A 24,065-nucleotide genomic window follows, 5' to 3' on the forward strand; every position below is an offset into this window, starting at 1 on the left:
ACGTAAAGTCCCCACTTACTTATAATTAGACGTTGAAACCGCACCAAAATTCTGGCGAAATTGTCACCTGAATTTTTCAGACCTGTCCTTCTTAAAGTAAACTTTTTGAATTACATTTTTACAACTCGAGGAAACAATACATGCATTTTTTATCTCACGATACAAGCAATGCATTCGTGTTCACATCGCACAGCCGTAACCAAGCAATTTCAACGTGGTTCCTGTATTTGTCTATTTTTGCCCTTGCCTTTGGTCTGTAGTCGTTGCGGGATATGTCTAATGTGATGGAACATGCTTGTAATGCAGTAATTCATGCGTTTAATACGACTGACTTTAACAATGCGAAACCAATACTAGACGCTAAATCCTGCTCGGGCCCAAATATCAATGTTCAGACAATAAAAATGTTACCGACACAACGGGCTAGTCCCTTGTTTCCCTTCTAATAAATTTGGAGGGTCTAAATAGAATAAGTGACCAGAAATTCATAAACTCACGCTATTCATGCTATTTGATTTACCGCCTTGAATACATTAGCCGAATTAAATATTTTATTATTGGACACCAGTTATCTTTATTTTGACGTGAAAATCATACGAAATTGAATAATTTAAACGCCAAAATAAAAATAACTGGTGTCCAATAATAAAATATTTAATTCGGCTAATGTATTCAAGGCGGTAAATCAAATAATTTGGCTCGTTCGGCTCATGTACTCCATGTGACAAAATTGAGTAATGCGAAACAGAGTTTAGCCATGTATGTGTGCACATACCTGTTCACTTTCAATCAGTTGACTGATTATGACTATGAGTGAATGGTACTGAATGGAACTGAATTCCCTGTCATTTGGCTGAAAATCATTGAAGGATTTATTCATTTAACATGAATGATAGGATTTTCCAGTACTTTCACTTTTCACCCTTTGCTTAATACATTGGGTGATGAAATGAAGTTAGATAAAGTGAAATGAAATGAAATGAATTTGAACGAAAATTACTGAACTTAGGAGTAGAAGGTCACTACTTGTCGGGCCCCGATTTCGATCTCCTTTGGATATGTTGTAGCACTACATGAGTGTAGAAAAAGTGAAGGAGGGTTAGACTCCATGAGCCCATTTACGCCCGCCACACCCCCTCAAAGGCGCCCAAACCCCCAGAGTTGCCGCACTAAATTCATCGCCAAAAATCGAGTTTTGGTCAGATTTTCAAAAAGTTTACATTTTTGTGATCCCAGATAGTTGCTCTATCATATCCAATAGCAAACTCAATTTTTTGAAATTTTCAATATTTTCGAAGATTTTCTGACCAAGGGTATGTATTGAAAAAATTCGAAATTTCAAAAAATTGAGTTTGCTATTGGATATAATAGAGCAACTATCTGGGATCACAAAAATGTAAATTTCATCCAAATCTGAGCAAAACTCGATTTTTGGCGATGATTTTAGTGCGGCAACCATGGGGGTTTGGGCGCCTTTGAGGGGGTGTGGCGGGCGTAAATGGGCTCATGGAGTCTAACCCTCCTTCACTTTTTCTACACTCATGTAGTGCTGCAACATATCCAAAGGAGATCGAAATCGGGGCCCGACAAGTAGTGACCTTCTACATACTCCTTAAATGAAAATCGGCAGTCAGAAGAGATGATTTTTGAATGATAACCAAATTTTTTAGCTAATATGCGTATGCATGTAGCAGGTTTGCCAATATTTTTTTCTGTACATTTTTTTAGTAGACATGAATGGAGATTTTAAATTTACCTGGCGCTGTTCCACCCACGTTATCATGGTTGTCCATGTTCCTGCATATTTTTATTTTACATTATTTAGAAAAGTTGGTAAAGATGTGTCTTTATCTAAATATATTTTATGTACACACCGGATCCCGAAACGCATCCAGACCGTGTGATTCTTGACCTGTCGTAAGTGATCGTTCCGCAAGTATGGGGAACCAAGATTTGGATTAAAATCAGAATAAGCTTCATTCTTCCGCCCTGAGAATGTGGAGGACAACTTGTGAGTAAATTGTGAGAAAATATTGTCCAAGTTTATCGGAGGTGGTTGAATTCAGTACTAAAAATTAATTGGTTATGATAGTACTTGTAATTATTTAATGAATGCATGAGTTATTGAAAATTGTAGTTAACCCGGGTGACAATCGTATATCGAATTTGGCACAACTGAAAATTATCTTAAAAGCTCGGAGAATTCTAAACGATAGAGACTTTCAGGCTACGTAGGCAGCACAATGAATAATTAAATACATACATAGGAATGCAAAACAGGAAGATGTATGTAAAAGACTTCAAAGTATTTACATAATTATTGCAGGATGTGACGTTATTTAGCTAGATCTGAGACTGTTCCCCAGGAATGATTTTAGTTTAATTGTTCATACTAAAGTTAAACACATTAAAAATTAGACACAATGCCCAATTAATTTATTGGCTTCCTGCCTACATAAATACTTTAATTATTTTTGGTTTACATACATGCATAAATATGTATGCTGTTAGGTGCATACAAAGTTTTCCAAGCTAATATTTTTTTTGTAATTCCAACATCACCAGAATTTTGAAATTAAGGTTTTTTTAAGTATTTTCCCTTGCTGCGATTACCTACATATAATGATGAAAAGTTTTCGAATTATTTCGATCATAGTTTGTATTACTTTTTGGAGTAGATTTGTACCTAGCATTTCATGTAAGTCAGAAATTTACAATAGATGTAAATTGGGCTTGACTAAACAATACTGCAGGTGTTACGATACATCTAAATCTTCTAAACATAGTATACATCCTAATTTTTTTGTTCTTAGATGAGCCAGGCAAATATGCCGCCTGGAGATGTACTGCTGGTGTTGAAGAAACCAAATCTTGTGGTAAAGAGGTTAAGGCCACAGGATGTGAGAACAGTCACCACGTTACCTGGTGCGTGTTAAAAGACCAGCCGATGGCTAAGTATCACATGCAAAAGGCCAAGTTCAAAACTTGTTGTGGCGGGAATGGCACTTGGCAAGACCAAGATACTTACACTCAACGAAGACAAAAAGAAATACTCCTCGACACACAAATTGAAGAACTAAAAGCAGAGAAAGTAAAAAAGGCTCACGGGGTGGAAGTGAAGGACACAGAAACAATTTTATGGATGTGCCTGGATCCAAATAATAATAAACATAACGATTCCGCCACAAACGAGTGTGCCGACTCTATCAGGAGTACACAGAAATTTGGTCAAATTAATGTCCCCTTGCTATGCTACACTTATAAGAGCAGACAGAGCTGTGATCTTAGGAGAGGAAAAGGGACGGGTTATTTGCCAAGTTTCAAGTTTTGCTGTGGCGGGTTTGACCTTATGCGAAAAGTTGTCGTCCCGCGTGACCTAGATGAGCGTGCCAAAATCGAGGCTAATGAGTTGTCTGAATATGAAAAACTGAGTAAGACTGACTTTGCGTTCGCATGTGGCAACAAAACATTTTATAATGACGGTTTAACTGTCATATGTGCCCAACTTGCTGCCTCATCGGTTTGTTGGACCAGCGAAGAAGGTCGGGAATGGTGTCACATAAGAAAAAACAAAGAGTGGGACAGACGATATGTGCAAGAGGATGACTATATTTTTGGGACATGTTGCGACGGGGAGATGTTTGAACAGAGGCTGGCTAGCGAAGTGCCGCCAATAGGTTATGTGGCCAACACCACCATGGCGACAACGACCAAACCAATCGAAACCACAACAGGGACAACAGGGACAACGACTACCGGTAAACCGAGCACATTTCCTGTTGAACCTTCTTGCAGCACAATTTGTGTAAAAGGTGAAAATATGTGTGGTATCCGTCTCACTCTTGAAGGAATGACTTACCAATGCAATAGTCATAGTGGAACTTTAGGTAGATGGGATTGCGAGGATGGTCAAGGAAAAGTGTACGAAATGAAAATAACTCCAAAGGCCATTCATACATAAATTTGAATAAAATTTGAGAATAATTTGTCAAACCGCGAAAAAAGATTAATAAATTTTGTCAAATTCTCTGACCGTTTGTGTGGCATTCCGACAATTGCACTTATGAATCTTGATGGTTCCAAGTCCGTTCAGTCTTAATTTGCGCTTTGGATTTTGGGAACGACATTTCTATGCTTACAATACTGAATAAGTTAGAATTTATAGTTACATATTAGCTCACCCTGCGTAGCATGGGAGCTATTGAATTCCTCTTGTCCTTCCGTCTGTGCGTCCGACACCCGCTTAGCAACTTGGTACCAAAATCCAAAATTTTTTTAATACCAACCATTGTGCCACCTTAAATTCCATTAAATAGTACACAAGGTCGACAAGATACATATATACGAGATAAAAAATATATCTGGTATCTTATACATACGGAGGGAACTCACGTCACAGTTTGTAACCTTCGTAACTGCGTAAGGTTTGTAAGCTTACAAACTTTTACAAACTTTTACACACATTTCTAAGGAAAATTGACTTACGAACTTTTACGAAACTTACGCACTTCAAAAGCATGTTTTTGGTTCGTAAATAAAAGTTCGTAAATAATTCAAGTGTTTGATATTTGCATTTTCGGTTGAAATTGTCTTAGAGATGAATTGTCTATTGTAAATTTTTCATCATCATGCAAATTAATTTAATTACTCAAACAAAAGATTGCTCCAGCGGAAAATATTGGTCGCTATCCGACCAGCCCCCAAATGTCAAATCCGGGCTAAATTGACACACTTCATCCAGTGGGGTGTCAATCGATCGGTCTTGATCATACGATCATTTTGGTATATTATAGAATTTTATGACTTAAGAAATGGCTTTGTAATTCCTGAAAAACTGATATTTTGGGCAAAAAAATTCAAAAATAATAATTATTTTTGAATAAAAATAAATATTAGACCAAATAAAATGCAATTATTGCATTTTATTTGGTCTAATCTAGGATAAAGTTGGCTAGCAACATTTTGATGACGTTTTATGTACGATATTTTTTTCACTAAAAAATGTTTACGAAAATGTTTACAAACTCAACTCACGTCAAGAGTGTGTAAACTTACAAACCTAACGCAGTTACGTAGGTTACGAACTTGACGTTCACGGTATGAAGTTGAGGTACATACACAACCATAGAAAAAAAATTATGTCCTTATCTTAAAAAACTTCATGGACAGAAATTAAATTAATGCATGTCATACATAGAAATTTACAATCGGGGTACAAGGAATATTAGCACGCTGTAAACATGCAGCAGTCATAACCTACAACATTATTGCGATTATTTAGGGATGCAAAGTACCAATGGTCAAGGTAGACAATCAATTAATTGCAGTGTTTTTCACCTGATAACGAATCCCAATTGAGATAAACGAACTAAATGATAAAAAATGCAGGCAATCATCCATTCCCGACCTTCATCATTACAGAGTCGGAAATTATTTACAGCAGCAAATCACTCCACTTGAATACATACACCCTCCACCACATCATTCTTCTCCATATGGCGACTCCAGCCACACCTTGGAAATTTATCGGGCTATTGAGTCACGACGATACAAGTGCAACCTTCAAGATATCCAATAATTTGGGGAATTTTGCCCTCAAAATTATTCTACCCGACCAAAATGGAGATTTCTCAAGAATTTTACAATGCCCAATTATGTTCGGAACAACACACCAAAACCTGACCACAATTGAGGAAGCTTTCCTCCACACCTGGGAGATTTCCGAGTTGCAAGGAATATTCGACCTTGTAACGGATACCTTCACCAAAACCAAATTAAATTACTTCATCGGAACCATGAAATTTAAAGATATCCACCAAATTCAGACCGTATGTGTCCGCACAGAGTTATCTGGCCCCTCCTTGAGAACCTGGTTGAATAAAAATGCTTCTGCAAACCTCACCCCAGAAATTCTAGCCGTACAAGAAAAAATTATTCAAAACATCATTTCCGGAATTACGATCCTCCACAAGAATAACATCGTTCACGGTCACCTTTACCCGGAAAATATATTTTTTACGTACTCTGACAAAGATGAATTTATCTTTCCCATTAAATTAGGCTGCTTTGACACAATAACAAATTTGAAACCAGATTCTGTCTTACCCTTTCACTTTGGAAGATGCGACCGTCATCTATATTATCACCCGGGGGAAAACACGACCTCGAATAATTCCACCCAAAATGACGACATTTACGCGGTTGGCCTAATTTTATACGAAATCATGGAACTAATTCCATATTTTGATAGAAAATCAAGATTCGAAAATTTCAAAATAAACAAGACATCTTCCATCGTTGAGAATCACTCGGTTGTAAGCAGCCTTAGAAATGGCTGTGATGAAAAGGATAATACCCAAAATTTGAAAGATTTTGACGAAATTATTACCAAGGTGACAGAAGTCTTTGGTAAAAAGGATGATATTGTTAAATCTGTTACCACATCGATTCAAAAATTGGATATTGCTGATAAAAATGAAACCTCTAATGTAACAAGTACGACAACGTCAACTGTAAAACCACCGGAAATCAAAGTTGTCAATGTGGCCCAGGAGAAACTAGATTTTCTAGAACAACTCATACTCAAGTATACAGGGGAGGAACGTTACGACATTGCTGCCGCACTTTGTGAAGATTCTCTCCAAATTAAGGAAAACACATTGCCAATAAATCAACCAAAAATTGTCAAGCAGTTAGAAAGCTTAGTGCTTTTATACGAAAAAATGGTACTTCTCAATTGCATGATGTGATTTAAATTGTTTTTTAATTATGTGCATATTTATTTTTTACAGAAAAACAGCGATAAGATCGAAACATATTTGAAGCGAATCCTTGAAATCAACGAATCAGACCAAAATTGCTCGAAGGAGACTTTGTCAAGACACAAATGGCAATTAGCCTTACACTATTTCGACAATGGTAAGAGTTCAGAAGCCTCTACTTTATTTAAAAACTTGCTCGACATGGCACAAGAAAATGCTTATGGCCTAATCAATGGTACGTACGAATTAACTAAATATTGTGAATGTATAAAACATGAATAAAAAACAACTAAATATAATCTATGTATAATGTTACATTTTTGACTCAACTTTATGAAGACGATTTGAACAAACCAGTCTGGAAAGTAGCCGAGGAGATGGAAAACATTTCGGAAAATGTTGAAAGCAGTATTACTTCGGAACTAGCCAGATTTGAAAATCTGATCAACTGTGGGTGGGATTTTTATTTGTCAAGAACCGCATCAAATTTGGCACGGATTTATACCTTAAATGGGAAAAATAATGCTGCAAAATTTTTAATCGCCTTGGACAAACAGATGGACGCAAAAGTGTGTACAGATTTCACCTTTTTTTTAATTTGCTTAAAGATCGTTCTTTAATATGTACACATTTGTTGAATGTTTAGAACAAAAAAATCCAAACGGTCAACCAGCTAACGAACTTACTACGATAGTGGTGTATGGTGGATATACATAATCCCTCCTCCAAATGGGGGCCGTTCACAGAACACGTCGCTAGAAACGGGGAAAATGGGGCATGCACAGATGATGTTGTGAATCACCACCTGTGATAGAAGAGGACGACGCCCTTATATAGTATATTTAGTATACAGACCACGTGGCATGCATATATGTATATAGTATAGTATAGTGTTTACATCATGAGACATGGATATACGTATATGTATTTATATAGACGTCGGATGACGGTATATGGTATATGTGTATGTATATATGCTTCTATGTGAATAATACATATCTAAATCAGGTCCCGATCTTGACAAAAACCTTACCTGTGCAAGGAAATTAGGCATGCATCAAACCCTTCCTACACAAATTTTAACATGAACCAAACCCTTCCTTCACCGCCCGGAGTGAGGGTCAAAATCCTCCCAAAGTAGGCAACACATTTACATAACGCATGCATTCCTAAGCTGGCTGGTTATTTTAATAAAAAAAGTCAAGGAAACTCACTACATCCTCTCAAACTTCTACATACATATTTAGTAACAAAATAACCTCAGACACGAGTGGAATTTTGGTTCAGCCAACTCCCAAGAATTTTCCCCCATTTGCAAATTTTACCTCAACAGATTCCCTACAACAAAATCCAAATGGACTTAACCCCAAAGAACGAATGTCCCACGTGCTCAAAAACCTTCAAGATCAAGAAGTACTTAAATCGCCACGTCGTCACGCACGATCCCGATGCAAAGATTAAGTGCAAAGTAAGCCATTAACTTAAATATCTCTGACGATGGAACCTGTTTTCAAGCTACACCAGGATTTTCTACTAGCGAGTTATGTCACAAAATCAAGCCAAAAATTAGGAGTCACGTGACACTTATCTCCCCGTTGAATGACCCCTTTGAAGAAAAATATTGGCGGTTAAGTTCAATTTTTGAGCAAATTTTCTCTTACTTTTTCCTCCACGGGGTGGAAACCAGGGAGGAGTGCGAACTTTGACCCCCAATATTTTTCTTCAAATGGGTCATTCAATAGAGAGATAAGTGTCACGTGGCTCCTAATTTCTGGCTTGATTTTTTGACATAACTCGCTACTCGATCCCGGTGTAGATTGAAAAACCGTTCCATTTTGAGTCCGTAACTTTAAAAGTTCAACCTTACGAACGTATTTACATATTGCTTATTTAAATATGTAGATGTGTGGGAAAATTTTGAAAAACCTGACCACCTTATCTCTCCACCGAAGAATGCTTCACAGCAATCGGGAACGTCCCAAATGCGACGTTTGCCATCGGACGTTTTTCGATCCTCCCACGTTACGAAGACATCAGGACGCCATGCACAAATCGGGGGAACGGTCTCGTTTGCCATGCACATTTCCTGCCTGTGAAAAAACGTACCTGGTCAAAAGCGATCTTTCACGACACTTAAAACGTGACCACTCCGAAAATCCTGGCAAATTTTCGTGCATACTTTGTGGAAAACAATTTAAATTCAGAACTAACCTCCAACTTCACATTTCCACCCACACGACCGAAAAGCCCTTCCAGTGTGCAACTTGTGGGAGGAGTTTTGCACGAATGCAGGACTTGAAACGACACGAGGTAAATAAGTTAATTTAGGATTGACAAAAAGTGAACAAAAAATGGGTTTAAGATTAGGAAAAATTATGAATATGTATGCCAGGGTTGCAGAAATCTCATCTCGCCCTCGTAAATCTTATCTCACTGAGATATAATGAGAAATAGTGAGACATGAGAAATATGAGATTTAGTGAGATTTATGACCCATGCACTAGCGCCACCTAGCGGACGGGGTCATGAACTACAAGTTTATCTCATTATTTCTCATATTTCTCACTCAGCCCCAAGTGAGATAAATGATATATATCATTAAATCTCACTAAATCTCACTCAGTGATATATATCAATTGTAACCCTGATGTATGCACACTTTAAATAATTTGGAGACAAATTATCCGAGGTACTCTATATTGTGCTCTTTTTGGTAACGATTTACAAGTTTTGTCACCGGTGGGAAATAATTTGTGTACGAAGCACAAATAACGTCGACGGTTAAACAAAAGGCGATACTTCTATCTTAACAAATCCTATATTCAATTCTAAATTATTTAGAGTGTGTTCTTTTTACTCGAAAAAAATCTAAAATTTTCCCTGAAGATGATAAACAAGTTCGGGATAAATTAGACAATAAAACCATTCCTGTCGTCCGATAACTGTATTTTTTTTCAGATGACACATCTGGAAAAATCGACACAAGCAAGATTCAAGTGCAAAATTTGTACCATGACTTTCCTTACCAGTTTAAACTTACAACGGCATAGCAGCGCTGTTCATGAAAATCAGAGGAATTTTTGCTGCATCTTTTGTTCCAAAAGGTTCTCGATATCCCACAATTTGCATCGCCACGTGGTCTCGATGCATCCCGTGAATAAGGAGAAGATTTATTCCTGCGACCAGTGCGAGTACAAGAGTCACTCCACGTGGAATTTAGCAGTGCACAGAAAACGACACGATGCTAAGAAGCGGGAATGTTACTTTTGTGGCAAGAAATTCGCCAATTTTTCTGACTTGAGGCGTCACTGTGGTCGTATTCATACCTTGGAAAAGTAGATACCGTAAATACCTGATCTTGAGCCCAAGTTTGAAAAATTAAATAAAATTTAATCACCGTGTAAATTTAATTCCTGTTCTACATAAATTACACACAAGGTATGTGTAACCGAAAAAAATAGCCGGGTCTCTAATTATGCTGGGTTTGTACGTAATTGTAGCCGTGTGTATCTGTCCCGTGATTATTTAGACCGGGCTATAAATAGAGTATCTACAGTATGAATCTATATTTCTATAAGTCTTATAGATTCATGATCTACATACAGTATATTCATCGTTGGTAGAATTTTGTATGTACCTTTATATATTTCTGGATAATTTCCTTAATGACTTTCCTAAACTATTTTCACAGGTTTAACGCATCATTTAACTGGTTGCTTTTTCGTAAAAACTAAAAACCTTATGTATATGTACTTTATGCACTTTGTGTTTTAAAAAAATCTGATCGTGTTAAGTTTTTTCGTGTACCTTTATGGGCCTTAAGACCTATACATATTTATGTAGGCGAGAATAAGTCTAATCTAATCTCACGTTATCTTGACAATTATATGTAACTACATAACGTTACTTGTGGGCTCTAAACATTAAAAAAATACATTTGATTCATGCTCGAATTATTAAGGGGTGAAAACCCCTTTATGGAAATGTCTTGTCTGTCCGTCCGTCTGTCCGTCTGTATCCACGATAACTTTAGAAAGGATTCGAATTTCGACATCGGGTTTTCGCCAACGTGTTTCTAATTTTTGGGGACGGGATGAGTTCGAAGATGGGCGTTGTAGGTCGTAAGGTCACGGCGCCACGGGGATGACGCCAATGGTCAAACGCGTCGAATTTTTTGTTTCCACCGTTTTAGACGTATTTTTGGATGGGGATTTCAGAAATCGTCATCATTTCGACGTGCTACGACTCCATGACCGTGTGAGAGGTGTCGAATGTCGGAAAAATGACTTTTGTTATGTGGGGTGTCTATTGAAAGGTATGGTCGTGTACGTTCGAAGTACGCGGGTGGGGTGTCAAAACGGGGCAAAATGAGACGTGGGGTAATGTGAGACAATGACAGGAAAGTGCTGAACCACGTTGTGGGCGTGCCACAAAGACATTTCCGTGTGTTTTCACCCCTTTGCTACATTTCGTTTGCAACGGTTTATCATATGGGGTGTATATTCAAAGGTATTGTCGTGTACGTTTGAAGTACGCGGGTGGGGGTGTCAAAACGGGGCAAAATGAGACGTGGGGTAATGTGAGACAATGACAGGAAAGTGCTGAACCACGTTGTGGGCGTGCCACAAAGACAATTCCGTGTGTTTTCACCCCTTTGCTACATTTCGTTTGCAACGGTTTATTCCTTAAGCAAAAATGAATTCTTAAAATACATGAACAATTCTGTCTCTCGGAGTAACTCATTGATTCAAAACTAAAAATAATAAACCGTTGCAAACGAAATGTAGCAAAGGGGTGAAGCGACACGGTCACACGGTTATGACACTTCAAATCCATGCAGCTTTTTGAAATCCCGCCCAAAACTACGTCTAAATTGGTGGAAACAGAAAATTCGACATCTTTAACCGTTGGCGTCGTCACCGTGATCTCATGACCTAAAACGTCCATCTTCGAACTCAACCGTACTTCAGAAATTACAAACGCGTTGGCGAAACTCGCATATCGAAAATTGAAACCGTTCTAAAGTTATCGTGGATACGGTACGGGTGGACAGATGGACAGACAAACAAGACACTTCCATAAAGGGATTTCGCTTCGCTTCAATAAAGTAGTGATCAATGCACAATTCACAACGGTGTTCGATTATATATTTCTGAATCGACCATGAAAAGCAGTGTGTAAAAAAAAACAGGAAGTGCGTTTTTGCCATTTTTCTAATTAGGGCGAGATGAGACGAAAACCCTGAGATAAAGAAGTGAAGTGAAAGTTATTCATTAAATGTTCTATACTTTTCCAAAATATAATCTTTATAATGTATATTCTGCAATTTCCTCAATACGTTTTAAACGACAAGAAATTGGGTTCAATCGTGAAAAATCGAGCAAAACGGCAAAATGGCATTGAAAAAGAAAAAGGCAACAAGGTATGCAGAAAATAGCAAAAAAAGGCTGTAGTGTGCAAAAAACGTACTGAAAAGTGTCCCCATAAAAGTCTTAATATGCCCCGTCCCTCACGCCGCGAGTAATAATTTGTCTTGTTTGACCAGCTAAAAAAACAGGACGGTAAATAATTCTTCGTATTTAATTAATTCATAATTTAAAGTTCAAAATTAATTCGAAACTTTAAACTAATTCTACATATTTATATTTTAGCCTCTCATCGTTTCCACAGCATAATTCATTATTTACATATTTTTAATCTTAACATTTTAAAGTTTAATTAAATCCTGATATTTCTTTTCTTTAACAGGATTCTAAATTAAACTCGAGCTGACATGGGCCCCGTTGAAAGTGTAGCGACGACGATCTGGAATTCATCGGAGCTGCAACCAAGACAGCCGTCCCCTCCCCCAGTGGTCGTTGCACCCCCTCCAGATTCTGACTATGACGACCTTGACGATGAAGGAGGACCCCAATTGCTCCCAATTTTACGGGTACAACTCCACATCCTTCTTCATTATTTTATAACAATTTTAATTAAACAAACATTTTACGAAATCATAAATTTCTTGTCAAAAATCAAAACCGTGGGGACATTAGCATTGTAGGATAGGCAGGGGTTAATATAATATAACATTGGCAGATTATGAGGACATTGTCCTCTGTCCCACGTGGTCAAAGATCAAAACATTCCCAGAAGGTTTCCCTTTTTCGTAAATTTATCCGTGAAATTAACTTTACCAAATTCTTCAATTTGCTTGTTTAAAAAAAACCTGTCTAAATTAAATATTTCCTTATTTTTTCAGCACAACAACGGGATAACATCGAGGGACATAAAAAATCTTAAAGCCGCCGGTTTTCGTACGGTCGAGTCGGTCGCGTACAGTGCGAAAAACACGCTCCTCTCCGTCCCAGGGGTGACTCTCGCTAAGGCGGAGAAATTTCTGGTAAAATCTAAATTTTTACGATAAAAAATACAAAAAACTTAAAATTTCAATCTCCCCGTTTCTTTAGCGCGAGGCCGCAAAACTTGTCCCGATGGGAATCTGCACTGCGGACGAAGTTCTGTCCAAACGCGGCGAGCTTATCAGGCTTACGACCGGCTCGAAAAAGTTGGATAAGCTGCTCGACGGCGGGGTTGAGACGGGATTCGTCACCGAACTCTTTGGAGAATTTAGCACCGGAAAAAGCCAGATTTGTCACATGCTCGCCGTCACGTGTCAGGTATGTACATACATAACATTAGAAATGCAGTAATAAAATAATACCAAGCTGTATTCATCTGTGCAAAGTGTAGCAAGTAGCTCGGTATTACCATATTGGTAGCAAATTATTACTAACCGGTAATAGAATAATTGTAATACCGACTCGGTATTACCGAGCGGTAGTAACTTCCCTAAAGAGTTTACCAGATTTTAACTGTGAATAATTCCGCACTCGTTAAAGTTGGCAATTAATTAATTCACTAATCAATCAATTAACTCATACTCTTTAAAGTTGACAATTAATTAGCTAGCTAATTACTAAATTAACTAATTATTCTCTTAATTGCTCAGTTACCATTGGACGTTGGCGGTGGGGATGGAAAATGCTTGTACATTGATACGGATGGATCCTTCCGTCCCGAGCGAGTGGTCGCCATTTCTGACCGCTATGGTTTGCGCAGCTCGGAAGTCTTGACCAATGTGGCGTACGCTCGAGCATACAATACGGATCATCAGATGAAACTCTTGACCATGGCGGAAGACTTGTTCTCCAAGTCTCGGTGAGTTTAAATTTATTTTCAAATATTTATCAGTCAAAAACCACATTCGCACATTTTTTTTATTAGAAAGTGACACCTTAATTCTCTCCGTTCCCATTCAAAAACTTAGATTTCATTCAAAAGTCATTGATCCCGAATTCTGAGTCAATATTTTATTTAATTGACCTTTAGTCATTTTCTTTCAAATTCATTCAACTTCACTTCATCAGACTTCATTTGTTACTTCAACCCTGTAAAATTAGGTATGGAGTGAAAAATGAAATGAGCGAGATTTTTAATGACATTCAGTCATTTTCTTTCAAATTCATTTCACTTCATCAGACTTCATTTGTTACATGTAATATAAAGCATAGAGTGAAAAATGAAAGGGAAATCCTGCCATTCATTTACAGTCATTTATGTGAAATCACGGAATCTTTCACTCATTTTTTGGAGGAACATTCATTTTAATTCATTATCAAAATCAGTCAAATGAATGAAAGTGAACAGCTTCTCTCGTAACAGATTCTGCTTGCTGATCGTGGACAGTGCGACGTCCCTGTACAGAACTGATTACTCGGGTCGTGACGAGGTTTCCGCTCGACAACAACATTTGGCCCAATTTTTAAGGAAACTTAACTTCCTGTGTGATGTGGTTAGTTTTTTTCTTATAACTAACTATTTTGCAGTATGCATACAATTGTTCGATATTCGATTTTTTATGTATAACTTTCTAGTTTGGTGTTGCTGTAGTCATCACGAATCAGGTCATCGGCGATCAGTGTGACGCGGGAGGAGGTTTACAAGGTGAACCGATGAAACCAATCGGTGGGCATATTGTTGGACACGCGGTCACTACAAGGTTAATAATTATTTCTATTTGTCCACCACTTTCTTCACTCACATTGGAACTTTTTACAAGTAACACAGGGGGCGTAAAAAATTAATCCAAAAAATTTAGAGTCACGTGGCACTCAAATTTTCGTTGAGTGTCCCCTTCGAAGCAAAATATTGGGGGTCAAAGTACCCAGGAGCGCGTCAGTTTGAGGGAAATGGAGAAAATTTACTAAAACATTGCTCATAGCCGCCGGTATTTTGCTTCAAAGGAACCATGCAACGGAAGGATGAGTGCCACGTGACTCCTGATTTCTGGCTTGATTTTTTGATGTAAGTCATTCTACTATCCCGGCGTAACTTGAAAAAAGGTTCCATTCTTTAACGTCTTACATATGAGCATCATTAGCAAACTTTTGCCAAGTTAAAAAAATTGAGAGCCACAAAATATGACTGCGCAAATTTCGCAAATTTAAACGGTCCTATATTAATTTTTCGTCGCAAGTTATAAAGCATATAGTTGACAGGGGGAGTTTACGAAATATGTAATTACTGGGGAATTTGTGAAAAGTCCTATCGTTTTACGCCCAAAATTTTGCAAAGTCTGGCAAAAGTTATGTCTCAGCATTCCATTTGCAAGATGCGAAAAGTGACAAACTCGATGATACATAACATTTTCTCGTATTTTGGCAGATTGTTCCTTCGAAAAGGAAAAGGAGTAAATCGACTCTGTAAAATTTATGGGTCGCCCTGCCTGCCACAAGCGGAGTGCACTTTTTCCATCAATTCCGACGGGATTGGAGATGCCAAGGAGTAACTGGGGTCATCCGAGAGTCCACCCACTATTCAGAAATTTTGTCGTATTCCATATTTATTTGATTATTTAATGACTCTGAAAATGCATTAATTTATGATTCACTTTGATTTTTTGTTCAATTTGCTTAACATATAATAAATCCATTCATGCATATGTACCTGTTCAAAAAAACTTTTTTCATTCAAAGTTCAGTCATCCCAATTTCTGACTTAAGATTTTCATTCACATTCATTCATTTTCTTTCAAACTCATTTCACTTCATGACTTAATTTCGGACTTCGCCCCATATGCATATATGTATTAAGCATACATAAGGTGATAAATGAAAGGAGTGAGCATTCACAGAATCTTTCACTCATTTTCATTCAAATCACAGGAAATTCATTTTCATCACTATCATTCTCTAGATAGAGAATGATATCATAATTATGATATCATAATTCATAATCAGTTACATGAATGAAGGTGAACATGTATGTCTATTTATCTCAATATCATAATTCATTGTTTTGGCATTTCATACTCCAAAATTATCTCGTTTCCTGATTTAAGCTACATTTTTGAAAGCCAACCCTGCGTGCCAGACGGTCGATCATTCAGTGCCCCCCCCCCAATATTTACCCGGGCAAAATAAGTATATATATATTTGAGCGCCCCTAATTTTTCTCTTCTTACTTTTACAGATAGGCATGGCATCTACTTATGTGGATACGAATTTCACCTTGAATAACCCTTTGAACGGTTTGTCGTAATGGGCCAAAGTTCAACCGTCAACTTCTATATTTAAACACCCTTTACATACATATGTATGTAAAGGGTGAGTTACAGTATTCACTGACCTTTAAAATATAAAATGACTGTTATATATGGTATCAACTCCTCCTGTCTCAATAATACATAATTATTTAGTACTCATGGGTAAAATAATTTTATAAATTTAACCTGGTTTTCCGTCATTGAGTCTTCTAACGCGGAAGAGCTGTCAAGTGTGTCTTTGTACGTGAGTGAACATACATTTGACCTCGAAACGATTATGGCTGAAATACCCAAGACAACCTATTACACATCTCCTTTAGTTACCCGGGTGAAACGTTTCCTAAGATATTGTGACATCCTCCTCTGGATTTTCAGTTTGGGATAAAACTAAACATGAAATCGTGATACGAAATAAAAAATATCATAAGATAATAAATATGCTACATTTTCTCCACTTCCTAGGTATCTTGACACAACTTTGCTGCATTACTGCAAAAGCCACCGACTTTCTCGAAACTGCAGAAGCTGTCGCGTATACATCTATGAACATAATATGTTTCCTGCTTAAGTGGGAACTTCGCCCGAATCAGGATCAAATATCGCTATTAAACCATATAAGTTAGTCTTTCAGTAATCTCGTCTAGTTTTCTAACTGATATGTAATTAGTAAAAAAAAAATACTTCTTTGTCAAATATGTAGCTGCAAAATACCCGGGTAACTCGCTCATCCGGAAATGTGCCTACGTATGTCTGGACAGCGCAGAGTTGACGTACTACACCGTATCCGGAGGAACAGCACTTCTTTCCCTATTACTGCCCTGCAAACCGCCCCTCCTGAGCGCCTTGTTTTGCCAAAATGGTGATTTAGATTTAGGTCAAGGCAATAATTTCGTAGTACGATTTATTTTCGTACTATATGATTCCTACAACACCGGGACTATCGGGATTGGTGGGGGATATCATGCCGTCGTGACTTTAGTACTGTGCTTTTGTTTCTTATTCACAGAATTACAACGAGTTCGGGCCTTCACGGAAGGTACATCGGATTACCGAAAATTACAAGTTTTGGGGAAAGTCATCAACTCGGTCATACGGGGCAGGATATTTGCCGTGTTTGGATACCTCATGTCCGTCGTGCAGCTTATGGTAAGCTTTGTTGCGATTAAAGTGATCCAAGCATCAGAGGGAAATATTTGGAGAGCTGCGATATTCCTGGTTCCCTACTTGTGTATACTTTCCCTAACAATGGTCACGTTTTCCGTTGCGGGAAAAGCAATCCAGATGAGTGGGAAATGGATCTCGTGTTACAAGATAAGAAGTTCTTCTCCCCTGAGAAAAAGGATGTGCAGGTCGTTGACCCCTTTAAAGGTACAATTTGGAAATAATTTTGTAGAGCCTATGACACCATTGGTGGTTCAGGAATTCTGTATCATGCAAACCACGAGTCTACTACTGTTGTCTAAGTGAAGGGAAACTGCGCCACATCGGAAGGTAAAAATGTGCTCACTCCCCTCGTATGTATGTCTCTTAGGATCAGCAGCCTGACCACCCCATGCCTATGTGTGTGTTAGTACCATACAGACTTTAATCTCATAACCTTTTTCCCAGAACATAGACCGAACGAGCAATTGCTATTTTCTGAGGGTCATGCATGCAATCTTGATGAAAACTTGAAAGTATTCTATAAAATCACTCAAGGGGGAGGGGGAGACAACTGGAAGTTGAAAAAAATGTAAAATTTTACTTTGTCACCCTAAAAATACAAAAAAACTCCGAAAAAATGTATTTTTGGGGGTCAAAAAATAATTTCCTGTGGCGAAAAACACTTGACTGTGTTTGCCTTAATTATTTGCACATTTTGGATGTGTAAATCAAAACTTTGACCAAATTGTGAAATTAGTAGTTGACCCTCCACATAAGCTGGATTGAGTAAATTATGAACTGTGCGGATGAGGCCGAGCTCGCGGCTTTCTTCACTCTCTTGTCTGGAGGCAAGAGGATTCTTACTCATCCGCACGCTACATAATTTATTCAACCCAGCTTATGTGGAGGGTCAACCACTAATTTCACAATTTGTTCAAAGTTTTGATTTACACATCCAAAATGTGCAAATAATTAAGGCAAACACAGTCAAGTGTTTTTCGCCACAGGAAATTATTTTTTGACCCCCAAAAATACATTTTTTCGGAGTTTTTTTGTATTTTTAGGGTGACAAAGTAAAATTTTACATTTTTTTCAACTTCCAGTTGTCTCCCCCTCCCCCTTGAGTGATTTTATAGAATACTTTCAAGTTTTCATCAAGATTGCATGCATGACCCTCAGAAAATAGCAATTGCTCGTTCGGTCTATGTTCTGGGAAAAAGGTTATGAGATTAAGGTCTGTACATCTGCGCCTCGATACTCAATACAATGATTTGATTAATGTTATTCGAATAAACTGTATTGTAATGAACTTGAGATTCAGATTATACAGAGCTAAGATTCGCATATCCTTCTCATTGGACACAAATGCCTGATGTGAAACATTTTTGTCCGTAATGTGCAACCTAATATGGCTTCAGTCGCATCAAAAATGATTTGAGGAATCCAAAATGTTAAGTGTTAGTATTTTGGGATAAATAGTAATTAAATATTTGCTTTAAATTGCACAACACATTTATTTATTTACTTAATATCGCAGGCTGAACCAACATGCTTAAGTACCTAGTTTACACATTTTCTGTACAAAATTAAACAATATTTTAATTACAGATTTGCTACTCATTGCCTATCCTTGAACGTATTTAAAACCAACTGGAGGCAACTGCGTCACTAAACTTAATGGGTTGACTGTCAGACAACAATTATAATTCTTCATAAAGGTGCGCATTTATACAATTGTTAGTGAATTAAAATTGTTATTGATATGCAATAGGTAGTAATAGCATCATGACTGAACTAATCCTAAGCCAATATCTCAATCGTGGGGAGGTTATGTCTATGCGGAATTATAGTGTAAATAGCAGTTATAGGTGAAATTACAAGAATTATTGGGATGTAGCGTTTTAACACGTTTATCTGATTTTGTCAGATTTTTGAAAGCTTTAAAAGATTTTGGTACTCCATGCACAAATGTATTTATGTACGCGGGAATGAGTTTCTAATGAACTGCCGATAATGATTATGTATGTCGACAACAACACTGTCAAAGTTTGGGTATATATAAAATATGGCAGTACTGTATGTATGTAACAAATAAGTATAAAACACGTCAATGGGCGATGGATAATTACCTGTTCGATTTATTTCATCGATACGCAATTTCTCGAGTGCATAGACCAAGCGTTCACTAAATATGTAAATTAAGACTGTAGCATTCATGAGTCGCCAAGAATTTTCTATGCATAATTCAACTCCTTAATTTACCTTTACTTCACATATGCTTTGCTTAACTGAACAACGGACTTGGCTATTGACACTGGCAACAACTAAAATGTATTATGTACACAAAGTTCTATAACCAAGGTTTTAATTGAATATTATAATTTGTGTTTGGTCAACAGATAAATTACGAAAGGAAATATGCCGATAAAGGGTAAATGTAATGATCCATACATCTATCGTGATCAATAAAGTATACATACGCGTGTTTCTATCTGATGATTTCTCCGACGTTCATCATTTTTTAGGACGCATCCACCATGGGAACAAAAGATGTGCAACTCATAAAAAATAATGAACAGGTTGTATCTATTTTTTTTACATTTTACTATTTAAGTATTTTAAGCAGTTTTGGACATTTTGATGCGCAAAATTCAATGTTCAAAACCAGTTACAGTATGCGTCATTTCTGAAAAGAACACCATGCATTTGACAGTAAATATCCATGCATTTTGGGAACGTCCATATATTGCGTCATCATTTTAGTATGTGGATGGTTTAGGTCTTTCTATCTTCACCATCTTAAAATTCCCTATCCCTTACTGTTTCGTTGGGTGGGTGGTAGCTAAAATCGTAAATTTTTGATGACCTAATATATGAATGGCCCCTATTCACTTTCACTCACCCCTCAGCGAAATACGGACACTGTCTTTTCTTATATATACATGTGCATGCAGCATAACGAGATATGTAGCTTCCCATCACCCTACAATGTTTTTTATGGTAGATACGTTTTCTTAATACAGAGTTTACGTATAATATACATACTTATTCTAAATACAGGGTTTTTCCATACACGCATTACATACACCCGGTGAGTTGAGTTATCTATATAAACACGGGTCGGATCAGGAATCTATATATGTATGTACATCCCTTCCATTATGCGAGCACCTGGCCCACAACCTTTCCAATAAAAGGTACGTGACACTGCACATCAGAAGCTGGATTTATTTTTGTAAATAGGTACATTGGGTAGGTCGTGTTAAGTGGGTTTGTCCAATCTGCCTGGTTTGATTGGCCGGTGAAGTCGTCCAGTATGGAACAGATGGCTGCGTGATATACATCCATAACTGCGTGTTAATTATAGTGTTTAAGGTGAAGTGGTGCAGTTCATGTTTGTGGTTTATGCACCTGCGTGTTAATTATAGTAGCGAGATAATTATGGGTAAATTTGCAATTGCGACTGACCTGGGGAGAGTGGGTGGCCGGATGGAAAATGCAGTCCACTATGGGACCGGTGAAACTGCAATAATTTCTGTATTGTGGAATAAAGAGGTACATATGCATTTAATTACATTTCATGAGGGAAAGCATGAGAAACACGTAAATTTGACAGGGAAAAAGTATATGTATGTAGGTGCATATTTTAAGCACGGTTTTAATTAATTAAGGAATGTTCGTAAACTGCCAGAGTCAAATTTTTATTTTGAACTTTGGTCCATTTACAAAACTTGCATACTTAAAAATACCATAGCAAAACATAAGAGACCTTTCGTCATGAAATTTGTCCATTTTACTAAATCACAATTATTTTGTCTAGTTTTTGCACCGCATCTTCTCTCATCTCGAACTCTCCAAAGATATCAAAGCGTGCAGTTTGGTTGCCAAAATGTGGGCAGAAGTTGGAGTTTCCGTCCTCCTAGAAAGATTTCTCCTCGGACTCTCTACAGATCTCGATTCGCCAAAAGTTCTGCACAAATTCCCGGCGCACGTGGAAATTCGCTGTGGCTCTCCGAATTATGAACATTTGGACAAACTTTTAGCCCCAAATGAAGGCACGATGGACGTCGAAAGTCTCAACATCATCAATGAAGGAATTGTGGAGAAAACATTTGCAAAATTTTTGGCTCGATGTGCAAAATACTTTATGAACTCGTTAACAACGGTAATTTGTTTATTTTGTAGTGATAAAATTTATTTAACTCTGCATGATAACCTTTAAATAACCAAATACATAATAACCATTTAAAATATTGTCATGGTATCCAATGACCAGCAAGATCAAAAAATTCAAAATACAAGCTCACACTATATTTTTAATAAGCAAAATTAAAATTCGAAGCTATTTTTCCCAAAATGATCCACAATTAGAGACAGATTCAAAAATTGTTTTATAGAAGTTAAGAAAAACCTCTCTCTTTTATGAAACAGCTCTTAAACTCTACCCTGTTTCAATTTTATTTCAATTTTTCATATAATTTTCGCCTAAAAATATTAAATAACCTAACATTCATTTCATTTTCCACAGCTTTCTCTGACTTTACCGAGCGGAAAAGTATTTCTGCCACCAAATCCACCCGTGTTCCCCACCGTGACATCTTTGTGCATCGACCTGGTCCAAAATCCATCCTGTGAAATGGACGATACCGAAAATGGCGAAAATTTTCTCCGCCTTTGTCCCAATCTTACCAACCTCACTATTCACTCGGCTCTACTCCCCGTCGTTTATGGGGAATTACTCCAGTTCCCAGAAATTTACCAGAGACTGGAAAGTTTCCGAATAAAGTGCAACTCTGAGCCGGGTACGAGATGTAATCGACTCTCGTACTCTCTCCTCCCCGAGGTGGACGTTCCTCTCAAGAAGTTGGAAATTACGAATTTCTTCTTAGCAGATGCGGCAGGACCGGGTTTACTTTCCAAAATTTTCCACAGATTTTCAACCACCTTGGAAGATTTGGAATTTGGCTGGATTCAGTTTGCAGATTCGTCCACAGGCACCCTGGTTTGGCCGAGGATGCCAAAATTGGGAAAGTAGGTGACAAGTTTCAAGTGAAATTTGTGTCTTGCTGGTAAAGTTTTTAAGGTTGTTAACCAACACAAGAATGGAAATGTTTAACCCTCAACGAAGAAAATTGTAATTTTATAAGAAAAGTTTAATCCGGGAGGAAGACCAAAGATTTATTTAAAAATTGTCCTTACTACTGAAGGGTGAAGATATGTAATTGTGGTGTCTGGATGGTCACTGTTTTCACTCGGCGGCTTTAAATTTGTTGGGATTTGGCAGGATTTCTCCTATACTGGACAAATGTTAAATTCGAAACGTTTCTTGCATTTTTTTAAATTTAGCCATGAGGCAACTTTAAATTTTAGCCTTTTTATTTTTGAAGTTTTATTAAAACCACTTGTAATTTTGTCAGTTTATCATAGTCCTACAGTTTTTAATGCATTTTTTCGTAGTAAATCATACTCTTTAAAGGGTTACTTAAATTTAGTTATTTTTTTACAAATTTTGAAAAGTTACATTTTATGTTATAAAATCTAATTCAAATTTTACATCTTTTTTAGCCTAACCATGCACATTGGGAACAAGTCCGACCCGAAATTTAATCCTGAGTTGGCTCTCGCATGTGTCGAATTTGTGTACGAGACTGGCGACCTGGAGAGAGGCCTTGATCTCAACTACTCCACCCAATTTCCTGCCTTATCCCAACTCTCAATTATTTCCTGTAATGAGACTCAAGACGACAAATTTCGTCATTCTTTCGAAATTTATAAAATGCTCTTTCCCCACGACGCGCAAACTTGGGATACCTTGACCACGTTGGATATAACGTTCCCACCGATCTGTTCACAAGACGAGGATCCCGACACAAAGAGATGGGTTAATTGTTGGGAGGCTGGAAAATATTGTGATTATGACCGATTTTGCAGAAAAATTGCAAAAGTACTCCCAAATTTGAAGACTCCGAGGTTGTCGGATAATTCTTGAATGATATTAAATATGTATAAATTTACATATATGTACATACGTACCCAAATCATTTACATATTTTCAAAGATGTGATTCTAGTTAATTTTCAGTGTTAAAACCAGGGAACACTTTATATGCATTTACATACAAGATGAGGAAACTCGTATTCCTCGCAACCTTAGGGGCTGTACATACACTCTAAGAAATTTTACCACCAGCGCGGTGGTCATATGTGACTCTACCGGCAGGTGGCAGAAGACCACCGGATGGTGGATGCCCATCACCAGCTCAGTGATGATCAATCACCGTGCGGTGGTGCAGTTGTCACCTTGCGGTGGTTGCAGCTGTCACCATTCCGGAAGAGTCACATATGACCACCGCGTGGTGGTAGTTATCACCAGGTTTCTTAGAGTGTAAGGCTGAATATTGTAACAAAATAATTTTCCGTAAATTTTTTTTTAATTTTTCCGTACATATTTCTTACGATTGACAACTATGCAATCTTATAAACTTTCGTACTTTCTTGAAAATAAAGTTACAAAACATTTTTTTGATGCAAGAAATTATCGTAATGATTTAAATGTATTATACATTTTAAGGA

The 24,065-nt window shown here is 37.4% G+C and overlaps 2 protein-coding genes across 7 annotated transcripts; both read left to right on the forward strand.

Annotated features, from left to right (window-relative positions):
• Positions 1-5,430: 5,430 nt before the first annotated feature.
• LOC110854824 (DNA repair protein RAD51 homolog A) lies at positions 5,431-15,747 on the forward strand. Of its 6 annotated transcripts, none has more exons than XM_035855735.1 (12): positions 5,440-6,725; positions 6,792-6,996; positions 7,101-7,330; positions 7,408-8,229; positions 8,664-9,071; positions 12,510-12,693; positions 13,006-13,146; positions 13,214-13,423; positions 13,756-13,964; positions 14,454-14,598; positions 14,681-14,805; positions 15,471-15,747. In XM_035855735.1, the coding sequence occupies exons 6-12, from the start codon at positions 12,535-12,537 to the stop codon at positions 15,592-15,594; spliced, it is 1,113 nt and encodes a 370-aa protein (XP_035711628.1). In that variant the 5' UTR covers positions 5,440-6,725; positions 6,792-6,996; positions 7,101-7,330; positions 7,408-8,229; positions 8,664-9,071; positions 12,510-12,534; the 3' UTR covers positions 15,595-15,747. The 6 variants fall into 6 exon arrangements, with proteins under 6 accessions (XP_035711631.1, XP_021959234.2, XP_035711627.1 ...); XM_035855737.1 differs by having other exon boundaries at positions 5,442-6,725; positions 14,469-14,598; XM_035855736.1 differs by lacking the exons at positions 5,440-6,725; positions 6,792-6,996; positions 7,101-7,330; positions 7,408-8,229; positions 8,664-9,071 and adding an exon at positions 12,113-12,322.
• Positions 15,748-20,672: 4,925 nt separating this feature from the next.
• LOC110855123 lies at positions 20,673-24,021 on the forward strand. The gene is made up of 4 exons (XM_035855770.1): positions 20,673-21,048; positions 21,314-21,658; positions 22,022-22,524; positions 23,059-24,021. The coding sequence occupies exons 1-4, from the start codon at positions 20,899-20,901 to the stop codon at positions 23,480-23,482; spliced, it is 1,422 nt and encodes a 473-aa protein (XP_035711663.1). The 5' UTR covers positions 20,673-20,898; the 3' UTR covers positions 23,483-24,021.
• Positions 24,022-24,065: the final 44 nt, after the last annotated feature.

This window comes from Folsomia candida, unplaced genomic scaffold (genome assembly GCF_002217175.1).
Source record: "Folsomia candida strain VU population unplaced genomic scaffold, ASM221717v1 Fcan01_Sc011, whole genome shotgun sequence".
NCBI lineage: Eukaryota > Metazoa > Arthropoda > Collembola > Entomobryomorpha > Isotomidae > Folsomia > Folsomia candida.

Excerpts from the sequence above, each read along its gene's own strand:
- LOC110854824 (XM_022103542.2), top strand. The coding sequence starts at position 5,496 with ATGGCGACTCCAGCCACACCTTGGAAATTTATCGGGCTATTGAGTCAC. Across the intron at positions 6,726-6,791 it reads TGCTTTTATACGAAAAAATG|AAAAACAGCGATAAGATCGA; the intron begins GTACTTCTCAAT and ends TATTTTTTACAG. Across the intron at positions 7,331-7,407 it reads ACAAACAGATGGACGCAAAA|AACAAAAAAATCCAAACGGT; the intron begins GTGTGTACAGAT and ends TTGAATGTTTAG.
- LOC110855123 (XM_035855770.1), top strand. The coding sequence starts at position 20,899 with ATGCACCTGCGTGTTAATTATAGTAGCGAGATAATTATGGGTAAATTT. Across the intron at positions 21,659-22,021 it reads TTATGAACTCGTTAACAACG|CTTTCTCTGACTTTACCGAG; the intron begins GTAATTTGTTTA and ends CATTTTCCACAG. Across the intron at positions 22,525-23,058 it reads AGGATGCCAAAATTGGGAAA|CCTAACCATGCACATTGGGA; the intron begins GTAGGTGACAAG and ends CATCTTTTTTAG.